We start from the raw sequence: 13372 nt of genomic DNA on the forward strand, positions 1-13372 counted from the left end.
TTCTATCCTGTGCCAACCTCGCTGTCTCAGACACATTCATTCCCACAACTCCACTCACAGAATCGATCCATCTCATCGAGGGTCTTCCTCTCCTGCACCATCCCTCCACTCTCCCAAACATGATGTCCCTCTCCAAGGACCAGTCCCTCCTTGCAACATGCCCAAAGTATGTCAGACAAATCTAAGGATAAGTAAACTCACAGAGCACTTATCCTTACCTGACACTGTACAAAGTAACTTGTATTCATTAGCTCAGGTACTTTTGACAACAATCTGTTATCATTGTTCTCATTTTTATCAATGAGGAAGTTTAGTATAGATAAATTAAGGAACTTGCTTAGGGTTACATAGATTCTCATGGAGGTTTTTACTGTTTCAATTCTCTCCTGGAAAACATGAAAGGTGTTGTTCCCTTCAGAGTCTATTCTCAGGGGTATACTCACCTTTAGAAGCATATGATGAACTCAGCAGTTCATCAGTAGCAATATGTCTGCAGTCACAGATATCTCCTGAAGGCTAGCTATAAGTCACTCCCTTCCTCTCTTAAATACGAAAGCATAGCAGAGGGAAAAGTAAGAGAAATATTATGATTTTTATTGAAAATATCTGACATGTATTGAATTTTGTCATGTCAGACATGAATTTTCTAGACGCATTGCATATATAACCATTTAATGCTCCCAGAAATCTTACTATGTAGCTATTATCATCACCTCATAGGAGCTTTGATGGCATGTTGTGCTGCTAACCAAAAGGCCTTGGAACACCAGCGACTTCACAGGACAAAGATGAACAGTCATCTTCTGCTAGGATTTACAACCTCAAGGATCATTATAAGTTAGAATCAACTCAATGGCAGTGAGTTTGATCAGTCATCGTCACCTCAGTGGTATAAGAGGTTTGCTAACCTAAAGGATGGAAACTGGCACTCACCCGGTGGACCAATGGGAACAAGAACTGGGGATGTGCTTCTTTAAAGATTGTTGTTCCTCCTGAGTGCTGCATAGTATTCCATTGTGTGAATATATTACAATTTCTCAATCCATTTTGTTGTGGCTGGACATTGGGATTGTTTCCATGTTCTTGAATAATGCTGTTATGAATATTGGTATACAAATCTCCGTTTGTGCCTCAGTTAGAATTTCCTTGGAGTATATTCCCAATAATATAATAGTGGGTTGATATAAAGTTTCTATGTTCAAAATTTTGAGGAAATGCCAAACTGCCTTCCAGAGTGGTTGTACCATTTTACAATCCAGCCAACAGTATATGAGAGTTTCAACCTCTCCACATCTTCTCTAACATTTATTACTTGCTGTCCTGTTAAACTTTGCCACTGATACTGGGATGAGATGATATCTCAATGTGATTTTGATTTGCATGTCTCTTATTGCCAGTGATTTTGAGCATGTCTTCACTTGGGAGAGACTGGAGAGCATTACGTTGAGTGAACTAACTCAGTCTCATGAGCACAAATACTGCATATGACTATTGAAATAGAAGGATAACTACTAAAACATATATGGGAACCTAAAGAGGGAAGGTATGGGAGAGGATGGGTGAGGATGGTAGTGGTGAAACCCCAGCGTTTCACAGTTTGGTGGGTGGAGGGAGGTGGTGAAAGAAATGGGAAGGTTCTGGGTGAAATGACAGGGTAATGATGGGTAAGGTCCAATGGTGATTAATTTTATAAAGCAATGCATGAGAATGATTGTATGAAACACAATGTGAATGAAGAATAGTGTGAAACAATATCTATGAAATTGTAAGCCAACTAATAATAATAATAATAATAGTAATGTTGTTGTGTATCATAGAGATGTAACTGACCCATATATGACCCTTCAGCAGTTTTAAGAGGCAGCAAAAATCACACAGGAAGAGATTGTTCATCCTTCTTCCACTTCCAGAAGGACTGGTAGATTTGAACCATGTGCCTTTGGGATTGTAGTGCAGCTTCTTACCACTAGGCCACCAAAGCATAAAGACTACAAAGCTGTCGAGACCAATTCTCTGTAAGATGTGGAGTAGACATGAACCATTCTGGTTCATTGGAAGCAGTTTTGGCTTTTTTTGTAACATTAACAGCATTTTACAGGTGAAGAAACGGACAAGTGAGATAACTTGCCCAAACTCACACAGCTGTGAGTGACGAGTCCTCCTGAGTTCAGAAAAGCCAACTCTAGAGCAGAGGTCCAGTCTGACCAAATTTGTATTAGTAAAATAATTTGTACATTTCAGTTCTTTAGCTAGTCTCATTTCATGATTGAACAGAACGTGCTGTTTTGCCTTCTGTCCTATATCAAAGGGCAGAGCTTGGCCCTGAGCTATTCACCAGGTCATGTTGGTGTGAGCACCAAGGCCAAACCAAACTTAGTCCCGCAGCTGCTTGGAGCTGCAGTTAGGGCCAAGAGAGCTTTCTGATCCTTCCCGGGACAGCTAGAGGGGCCAGGACCCATGGGGTTCCAACTTCAAAGTACTCAAAGCCATCACCATAACCTCTCATTTTTGATCAGTGGGAACCATAATCCAGGAATGTGAGCTGTTTAAATGACTTTTTTTCTTTTTTAATTTAAGAACAGGTCAGACTAAGTCCAAGAAGGCAAAGTGATTTTCAGTAATTGCCTTTTCAAATCCTCTTTGTACCATAATGTCCAGTAAATGAAAGTATTATCCAAAAGGGACAATGCTTCGTAGAAAATATAGGGCCATGAAGTGATTGGATGAAGGCTAATTATTTCTCCTGTGACTTCTGGGTGAAGAAAGCCTTGTGGCATAATCTCCCAACACCAGAAGTCAGTTGCTGTCTGACTGATAGCTATCCCCAGTAGCTGAGGGCTGCACTCCATAAAGTTGTGACCACTCAGAATCAGGTTACCAGGTTTTCCTCCCCAGCTGCCTCTGGTTGGCTTTGAAGCTAATTTTTCAGCTCCTATTCCGGAGTTTGTTTGCACTGCCTGAGGCATCTCACAAAACCCTATGTTTATTGTTATGTGCCCTGGGGTTGAATGCATCTCCTAACAACCCAAGAGGACAGAGTAGAATTGCTCCATCATGCTTCCTCGGCTGAGATCTTTCTAGGAGCAGATTGTCACATCTTTCTTCCAGAGAGTAGCTGGTAGGTTTGAACTAGAGGTTTCAGTCAGCAGCTGGGGGCCTAACTGTCATCACGGCTCCTTCATGCACCTCTAACCACTAGCCATCCTGAGCTCAAGTGCAGAGGCTCACTTAATATCACCCAGCGGCTGATAATATCACCCAGCCAGCTGATTTCCTGGATGGCATTGGCATGGGTTTGCATTTCTGATTAGGCTGGAAGAGAAAGAGAGGAAGCAAGTACCTTCATAGAAGCACAGCCAACAGATTTGCCATCAGCAGAAGAAATGCTCCTTGAAACTCATTGTCACCGAGTCAGAATTGACTTGTCGCTATCCTCCAGGTGTTTTCCAAGGCTGTAAATTTCTCAGAAGAAGGTTTCTCACCTTTCTCCCATGGAGCCATTGGTGCATTCAAACTTCCAGCTCAACTCCTTACTGACTACTCAGCTCAACAGATCTAAACCATAGCTGAGCCTCCAGTGGGTTTTCAGAGGCTGTAAATCACACAGGAGGAGACTGCTTATCTTTCTTCCAAGGAACAGCTGGTGGATTCGAACTTTATACCTTTGGGAAAGCAGTGTAACCACTTACCATTAAGTGATCAAAGCCACCTAATTCTCCTTGAGTGGAGGAAATAAGACCCCAGTACCCCAATACTCCAAAAGAGACCTCAGGACAAACTGCTTCTGGACACAATTTGGAAAGTAGCAGCACAATGCTCAGTGACTTCCTAATGTAGAGATAAAAGGCTGTGTGTCCGAGAGTTAAGAGTTCGAAACAAATAGGGAGATAGCAATGCCCTTAATTCTCAACTTCTCAGACTCCAATTTATTATGCATTGGCAAAATCCAGTTTTGCTGTTTTATTTCAAAAGTAAAAAAAAAACAAAACAAAAAAACCCCACTAAACCCCAACCCAAGCAACCCTCAACTAACCACTCAACTTCAGCATGAATTCTTGTTTAAAAGACATTCTAGAATCATATCCACTTGCTCACCGTTGTGCTGGTTCTAATTCATAGCAACCGTCCATTTGGCTTCTGAGGTGTACATGCAATAGTAGGAAACTGCTCACCTTTCTCCAGTGGATTTGAACTGCTGGAGGGCTTTGGATTAGGGGTGTGTCTTGCTATACTTGCTATGAGCTCTTAGAAGATTTTTTTTTCCCATCAAGTGATTCCTTTTATGCCTTTGGGCTCAAATTTGGAGACTCCATATCTATCTTCCTGTGGCTAAGAACTAGACTTTGAAATACCATATCTCAGGTGTAATTTCAGAGACAAACAGAAAAACCATCGACTCACCTTGGAGTGGGCCCTGCTGCCAGGAGCTTTATTTGTAAAATGCATATCACAAAGGCAGACCACCAGCCAGGCCACATGTTGGCTTCCACAGCAGATGAGAGTGGAATGACCAGGCCAGTGGTGACAATATTGAATTTTCTCTGACTCCAGTGACCCTATTTATTTGCAAAAGAACGAAAGACTTGCCTGGGGGGGAGGAGAAGCTTATTTCAGATCTGCAGGTCAAAGTTTTGCTAGTTAAGGGGCAATGAAGTCCAATCAAAGAAGAGTCATTTAAAAATTCTTGGTTTTCTGTAATTTCATATTGACAAATCATATCGATTTATCACGAGTAAAACTGAAAAAGACACCACGCTGGGCAAGGTGGATGGTCAGTAAAAGAGGAAGACTCACAGCAAGGCGGATTGCCATAATGACTTTAACAAAGGGTTTGAAAATATCAGAGATTGTAAAAATAGTGCAGGATAGATAGAGCAAAGTTCAGAACTATTGCTCAGATGGGTGCCGTGAGTTATAATCAACTTGATGGCACCTAACAACAACCTTAGGATTGTATTCTCTACATCGGAATTGTATTCTCTCTCCACACCTATCTAATCTGTATGGTGAGCAAATTATTTGAGAAGCTACACTCTCTGAAGAGGAATGTGGCACCGGGATCAGAAAGAGACTCATCATTAACCAGCATGATGCAGATGACACAAACTTGCTTGCTGAAATTGAGGAGAACTTGAATCACTTGTTATAGAAGATCAAGGAATACAGCCTTAAGTACCATTTGCATCTCAATGTCAAGAAAACAAAGATTATTAACACTGGATTGACACGCAACATCATGATGATAGATGAGGAAATGAAGTTGTCAACAACTTCAGCATATTAGGAGATTGCATTAGAAGAGTCTGCAGTTAGGGACCTTCCAGAATTCTTGAGGAGTAATGATGTCAGTTTGAGGAATAAAGTGCATCTGATTCAAACCATTGTCTTTCAGATCACTTGCTATGCATCTGAGAGCTGGACAATGAATAAGAATGACAGATAAAGAATTGATGCCTTTGAATTTTGGTGTTGGAGAAGAGTACTGAACATTCTATGGATGGTCAAAAGGACAAACAATTATCTTGGAGAGGGTGCAGCTAGCGTCCTCTTTGGGGGCAAAGATGATGAGACTGGCTCACATACTTTGGGCATGTTGCTAGGAGGGACTATTCCTTGGAGAGTAGCAAGATGCAGCGAAGGATAGGAAGACCCTCGACCAGATGGATCGATATAGGGACTGCCGCAAAGGGCTCAAATACGTCAGGAAGTGTGAAGATGGTGCAGGACAAGACAGGGTTCAGATCTGTTGTTCCCAGAAGTTGCTGAACACTGGGACAGTGATGTGCTAAATGCAATAATGGTTACCCATGGTGGACAGTGTTTTGTGGAGCTCTCCAGTTAAAACAAGCTTGGAAGCAGGAGTGGCATCCACTTCCATAAATACCTTGCCTCCTGAAACCCTATGAACCTGGAGAAAGGATGAAAGCCACACAAGGGTTGAGGACTTTAATTCATAGGGTTGCTATGAGTCATCTATGACTCGATGACACTTAACAACAACCACTCCCATGGAGCAACTGGTGGATTTGAAACATGTGCCTTCAGGATTGCAGCACAGATTCTTACCACTAGGCCATGTTGCAGTCCACCCTTAATCCACTTACAATATTTTATCAAATCACAAGGAATTATTACACTGTTTCTATATTATCACATCACTACATGCAAGTATTTTGGGAGGACAAAATTCAGTCTATGACAACTGGCATACTCTTGGCACAAGCAGTCAGGAAATTAAAAGACAAAATGCATTAAGAAAATCTGCAAATCTTCAAAGTGCTGAAGAGTAACGATGCCACTCTAGAGCCTAAAATGTGTTTCGGTTGCTATGCAACAGAGAGCTGGACTAAGGATGGTATAAAAAGAATCGACGCCTTTGAATTGTGGTGCTGGAGAATTGTACATACCATGAACTTCCAAGAGAACAAACAAGTCGTTCTTGGAGTAGGTGAAACCAGATGTTCCTTGGAGACAAAGATTTTGAAACTCTGTCTCACATACTTTGGGCACACAGCCAGGAGGAACAAGTCCCTGAAGAAGGCCATGATGCTTGGAAGGGGTGAGGGACAAAGGAGAGGAATGAGATGGATTGACACAGTAACTAGGGTAATGTGGGTTGGTGTGTCAGAGTCAGAGACTGGCTCAGGATAGGCTAAGGTTCAGATTTATTGTATATAGGGTCTCTCAGAGTCACAGCATAGAAAGAGATAAGTTGGCCTCGTGTATAGAAAGTGATGTTACCGAGCCAAAGGTGGATGACTTTAATCCGCAGCCCTCAGACCTGTTTTGAATTATTTTTGGTCAAACCTTCTTCTAGGTCATACACTTTGGTCTGTCTACTTGCTGTACAGAGGTGGCTGCTGTGATGCTGAACACTGGGACACTGATGTGTCAAATATGATAATGGTTACTCATGGTGGACAGTGTCTGGTAGAGCTCCCCAATTAAAATAAGATTGGAAACAGGAGTGGCATCCATTTCCGTAATAGCTTGCCTTTGGAAACTCTATGAACTTGGAAAAACGATGAAAGTTATACAATTGTTCAGGTCTTTTGTTCATAGGGTCACTATGAGTCACCTATGACTCAATGGCATTTAACAACAACAACAAGAGTCACAGACAACTTGATGACGCACAATAACAACAACAGCAACATGACAACTGACAAATCAAGAACTTTGTAGCCATCTTTTGACTATTAGGTAAGATCTAGCTCACATACTTTGCATGTTGTTAGGAGGGCCCAGTTCCTGGAAAAGGACATCATACCGGGAAAGACTGACTAGGGGTCAGAGAGGAAGATCTTCAAACAGATGGATTGGCAAAAGTGACTGCAACGGTGGATTCCAGCCCAGTAGAGATTGTGAAGATGGTGCCGGAGTGGTGAGGGCTTTGTTCTGTTATATAGAGCGTGAGACAATTCGATGATACCTAACAGCAGCAAGACAATAAATATTAGGAAAAACAATTAAAAGACAAAGTGTTGGAGTAGAAATCTAAGCAGGGATCTGTCTCCATCCTCATGGCTGTTGTTGATACGCTAAGCCAACACTAGCAGTCATGAAGCTAGATTTATGTCAGAAAAATGTTCCAACTCGCTTCACCAGCTACAAGTCTTTCCAATGCTTGAAACTCGTGCATTCCCACCTGATATGTGTTAGGAAGTCTTCAGTGTCTTTCATCAAAGAACATAGTTCCTCTAGCCTCTAGTCCTACCATTTTCACCATTAGAGCCCTAAGCCGTTCTCTAAGGCCAGAGAGGGCTGGGGAACGAATATATCGATCCTTCTTTCTTTTTTAGTTCCTCTGTCCCAATACTCCTTGCAGCTGGCAACAAACAAAAAGGTCTGTGATGGGTAAGTGTGACTGGTAGGCACCTAGTCGGAGCCACCTCAGACACACCTCAGGAATGGGAGCACGTGCTGCACCTACCGGGCAGTAGAGGTTTGATAATTAAGTACATGATTCCAGAGACACAAGGGCAAATGAGGGGCTCAGCCACTCACTAGGTACGATGACAAATTGCTGGCCTGTGGCCATCAGCAGTGCTGTAATGAGGACATGTTAACAGACTTGCTGCTGGAACACAGGGGTTTTTTGTTGTTGTTGTTTTTTGGGGTGGCTTTTTTTTTTTCAATAAGTTCATGTTTGGTAGTTTGACTTAGAGTATGGGTTTTAGTTAAAACCACAGCATTTCCCAGCAAGGATTAGACATTTCATTATTTAGCAACCTCTTCAAACAGGAATGGCTTAAATATTTACCAGGGACTTTCAAGGAGTACCTAGCACTGGATGGGTTTGTCTTGGGCTTATTCCGGGAATACAGGTCAGAGTGCTCACTCATCAGGTTACCCCGGGTCTTCTGAGTGAGTTATCAGCATCCTTTGTTCTTTCCTCTCACTGCTTTCAGCACAGGAGACAGTCTGTTTGACCTTCTCTAGACACCCTGGCCAATGCTGTGATGGGGGAGTTTGAAAGCATTGGCTAACAACCTCTTCTCCAATATATAGTTTTACAAAACACTGTGAAAATCACTCAAGAGTGGAGCAGATTGCTGTCATTTTAAAGCCTAAAACATGAGAGAGAAGAGTAACAGATTGTACTCCACGGAGTGTTGGTATCAATTAAAAGAAGCTGTTTTGCATAAGTAGTGAAGTACTCCACAGAACGAAATATTTTGAGAACGTGGTTTACATTTTCCTCATATGCAAGACTTAACACTGAGACTTTTATATCCAAGCAAGTCTTTCTATACCATGCTTTGGGGATCATCCAGGAAACGCCCTAAATGACGGATCTTTATTACCATCACCTCTTCTGACGGGTCTGTGTCAGATGAGATCAGCTACAAGATTTTGTTTGTTTTCCTGAGTGAAGAAGCTTTTAGAAGGGTTTGTTGTTTTTTGGGTTTTTTTTTTTTTTTTTTGTAATTGAGATTTTAATAACGGTATAGAGAACTTGGATTTCCATTCATTCATTCATTCATTGTTGCCCATTTCCCTCCCTGCCCACCCCCCTCATTTTGCTTTTCCCTTTGGGGAAAAAAAATTTCTTTCATTTGATAGGTTTTATTTCCTTGTCGACTATCAGTTGACCATAGATAGCTGGGTCTATTTCTGGGTTTTCAATTTGGCTCATTGGTCTATGTGCCTGTCACTGTACCAGTACCATGGTACTACCACCGTATAGTAGGTATTGCGAGCAGGGAAGTGCTTTGCTTATTCTGGGTCTCATTCCTCTCCAAATTAACTTGACAATTTCCCTTTCGATCTCCTTAAAAAGTGAATTTAGTATCTACATCGGGATTATATCGAACACGTAGATTGCTTTTGGTAAGATTGTGCTTTTCCCAATGTTGAGTCTTCTTATCCATGAACAGAGAACATTTTTCTGTTTATTTAGGTCTTTTATTGTGTCTTACAGATATGTTCTGTAGTTTTCTTTGTTTAGATCTTTTGTGTCTATGGTTAGGTTCACTCCTGAGTATTTCAATTTGTGGTTGGCTATTGAAAATGGTATTGCTTTCTTGGATTTCTTTTCTTAGTTCTCTTTGTTGTTGTATAGGAATCCCACTGATTTTTGGATATTGATCTTATATCCTGCCTCTCTAATAAATTGGTCTACTAGCTCTAACAGTTTTGTTGTTGTTGAGTCCTTGTGGTTTTCTGTGTACACTATCATCTGTGTATAGCAACAGTTTAAACATCTCTTTGCTGATCTGGATGCTTTTATTTCCTTTTCTTGTCGTATTGCCCTAGCAAGCACTCCCAGTACAATACTGAATGGAAGTGGTGACAGTGGGCATTCTGCAAGCTATTTTACTGTAGGTGATCAAATGTGACTGATGAAGAACAAGGGAAGTGTAGAAGGTGTTATATCATGGTCTATACTAATGAATTTTTTCATTCAGTTCAGGAGACATACTGCACTGGGAAAGTACACAGTCTGGGACTTCTTCAAATTACTGAAAAGCAGTGGTAACAGTTTGAAGACTAAGGTGTGACTGATACAGGCTGTGTTTCAATCACTTGCTATGTCTCTGAAAGCTGGAAAATGAATAAGGATAACAGGAGAAGAATTGATACCTTTGAGCTGTAATGTTAGAGAAGTATATGGAATATCCCATGAGGTGCCAACAAACAGGTATGTCTTGAAAAAGTGCAGCCAGAATGGAGACAAAGATGACAAAGCTTCCTCTCACTTTGGGCATGTTGCTAGGGGAGGCTGTTCCTTGGGGAGGAACATCATGCTTAGAAACGTGGAGTGTAAGTGAAAGAGAGAAATACCCTCAACCACATGGACTGCCACAGTGACTGCCACAAAGGATGAAAATATATCAGAAGTGATGAGAATGTCACAGGATAGGACAGGGTCAGATCTGTTGCTCATTGGGTTGCTGTGAGTCACACTTGACTTGAGGGCACCTAACAACAATGAATGTTTTGTATACTGAATATCTATTGAAGTCTTATTAACTAACTAGACTCCATTCAACTCCCTAAAAGGGAATATCTGTGGGGCTGAGAGAGGAGAGTAAGATGTTGAAAAAGTGTACGTGATCATATAACGTTCTATTCTATGAATTTCTATTCTCTTCAGCTTTGCAACAACTCAGAATGTATTACAACATTCATAACTAACATACTATATCAAACATATCTTAAAAGTGTGCTTATGAAATATTTTCATTTCAATCAAAAGATTCAATAACAAATTAACATATTAATTGCTATTTTTACTATTTACATTTGCATTGTTGTTGTTATGTGTCATTGAGTTGCCTGCGACTCCCAGTGAGCCTATGTACAACAGCTCTGAAGCCTGCCCTTTCCTGAGCCCGTTTCACTGACTTCTAACACATCTAGCACCGTTCCATCAGTTAATGAATCAATCCATCTCACGGGGGTCTTCTCTCCTGCGCTGTCCCTCCACCCTTCTAAGCATGATGTCCTTCTCCAAGGTCTGGTTTCTCCTGGCCATGTACCCAAAGTATGTAGGACAGAGCATCAAAATCCTAGCATCAAAAGAGAAACTTGGTTTCACCCTCTTGAAGACAGACCTATGTGTTTTCTTGGTGGTTCGTGGTATGTTCAAGACTCTCCTCCAGCTCCACAACTCAAAAGCATCCAAAAGCATCGATTCTTCTTCTGTCATCCTTAGTTATTGTCCAGATCTGCAATAGATACCAAGTCACTGAGAAGACCATGGCTTGGATCAGATGCTCTTTAGTCTCCAGACTGACATTGTTGCTTCTCAGTACTCTGAAGAGGTCCCTGACAGTAGATTTTTCCAGTGCAATTTGTCTTTTGATTCCCTGACTGCTGGTGACAAGAATGTTGATTGTGGAGCCAAGCAAGTTGTAACTGTTAACAACCTCAATCTCTTCTCCATCTATCATGGGGCTGCCAAATGACCCAGTTGGTGAGAATCTGTTTTCTTGATGTGAAGCTTTAATCCATATTGAAGAATACAGTCCTTGACCTTCTACAGCAAGCATTTCAGGTCCTCTTCAGTTTCAACAAGCAAGGTTGTGTCATCTGCGTAACTAGGTTGTTGATTAGTGATGTGAAAAGCAAGGCTAACTAAAATGGTTTGATTGATAGAAAAAGAAAACAACCCAAAACAAGCAAAAATACAACCAAACCCAAAGCAGTGTGTTTTATACTATGTATTTAATATAAACCTAAAATAAGGGTGAAATATTAGAGTAAAGGGACAGTAACCCATGAGGTTCCACCATTCCAGTTTTGCTTATTGAAATGAGTAAATTTATAGCTTTACTTGCACACAGAGAAAAGTGCACAAGAGAAAGTAAGTATGTACAAAACAGTTGTGTGGCTGAGAATTACTTTCAAAATTTTATCTACTTTCAGAAACTCAATTGCTTTGTAGTTGCCTCTGATCTAGCACATTTAGCTATCTGGACATTTAAAATACTATTTCAAGTCTGTGTTTATATAACGACTGTGTAGGTAGCCAGATAGGAAACTATGGCATACATTAATTACTAAGATACCCACAGAGCTTCAGCTTGGCCTACTGAAGGCTAACTCATGGAGGTTCATGAAGCTACGGTCTTGTTTAATTCCTGAGGAGTCATCCTCTTTTTCTATCTAAATGTAATACGTGGCTGATTAACATCCACAAGGACCTGAGCATTAAGGGTTGAAGGGACAACATTAAAAAAAACAAACAAAAACTTTCCCAAAATACACCTAACATTAAAAAACCAATAAGCAAAATTTATTTTGACAAGTGCATACTCTTCACAACTTCTCACAAGACGACTGAAAATTACCCTGGAAAGTTTCCAAGCTTTCTAAAGGGGACATTTTTGCAGACATCAGATATTCAGTGATGATATTAAATACCTGCTCTATAGTTTTCCCCCCATGATGTTCCTATTAATGATAAGATCCTAGGTTTCAAGGAAGTTTTACACTTGCTTGATAAAGATCTACCAAGTAAGCACTGAATATGTTTGGCAAATACAGTCCTTCATTGCTGAGTTGATGTCAGTTTCTCTTCATTGCTAACTGCTCTTCTTCAGCTCAGAAGGATAACTACCTATTCCATAGGAAGAAGAAAGGCTATGTCCATTTGAAATTCTAGTTACCGAGATTAGCGCTTACTGAGAAGGGAGAGCTGTTGCAGGTCTGTGAACTATGAGAACTTGCCTCTATACAATCCTGTTGTATGTGAGAAGAAGGTAATGTTATGTAAACCTAAGAACAAAACAGACATAGAAGAGAATCTGAGGGAGAAGGAGAAAAGAGATTCATAATGTTTTGCCTTCATTTCTAACAGTCAACAGAGGACTGGGATAAGAAAATGAATTTGCTCTTAGGAGAAAAAGTATGTGTAGCAAGCAGGGAAGCCATATCTTACAAAGATCTTTGCATCTATTCCAAAATGTCTAAAGAGAACTTAGACTCGTGTCCTTTTTGCTCTAAAAATGCTCATTAAGTAATGATCTGGAGCAGGATTTCTTTTAAGAAGGTGCTTTGCTCTTTGACAATCTTTAGGCTTTGCACCCTAGCAGAGAAGAACTCCAAACAACTTTAATGGTAAAAATTTGAAAATTTATTAAAAATCTGAGGAGTATGTGCTGGCTGCATCTCCCAACCACACGGTAACTGATAGAGTGCTTTAGAAGGTCCTAGGGATACAACAGGCAACAGTCCAAGTAGGAAAACTACTTCATTTACCTTTAAGCTAGAGAATTTAGGATCTTAATTTATTTAAAGCCATTAACTCAGCTTAGCTTTAATCTAGACAAAATGAAAGACATTTTACAAGTGGTAGAAGCAGCAAGAAATAAGGCAACAGATAATACGCCAAAGCTGAAACAAGGGCAGAGAGGTCAGGACA

At 40.7% G+C, this 13372-nt stretch overlaps 1 protein-coding gene across 1 annotated transcript in view; it reads right to left on the reverse strand.

The window, feature by feature from the left end:
• C9 (complement component 9) overlaps positions 1-4478 on the reverse strand; it is a 93851-nt gene extending 89373 nt beyond the window's left edge. The window contains exon 1 of the mRNA XM_006889580.1: positions 4402-4478. Coding sequence (XP_006889642.1) covers positions 4402-4478 — 77 coding nt within the window. The remainder of the gene's footprint in view (positions 1-4401) is intronic.
• Positions 4479-13372: the final 8894 nt, after the last annotated feature.

The sequence above is a fragment of the Elephantulus edwardii genome, unplaced genomic scaffold (assembly GCF_000299155.1).
Source record: "Elephantulus edwardii isolate Elephantulus edwardi_28Jun2011 unplaced genomic scaffold, EleEdw1.0 scaffold00079, whole genome shotgun sequence".
Taxonomy (NCBI): Eukaryota; Metazoa; Chordata; class Mammalia; order Macroscelidea; family Macroscelididae; genus Elephantulus; species Elephantulus edwardii.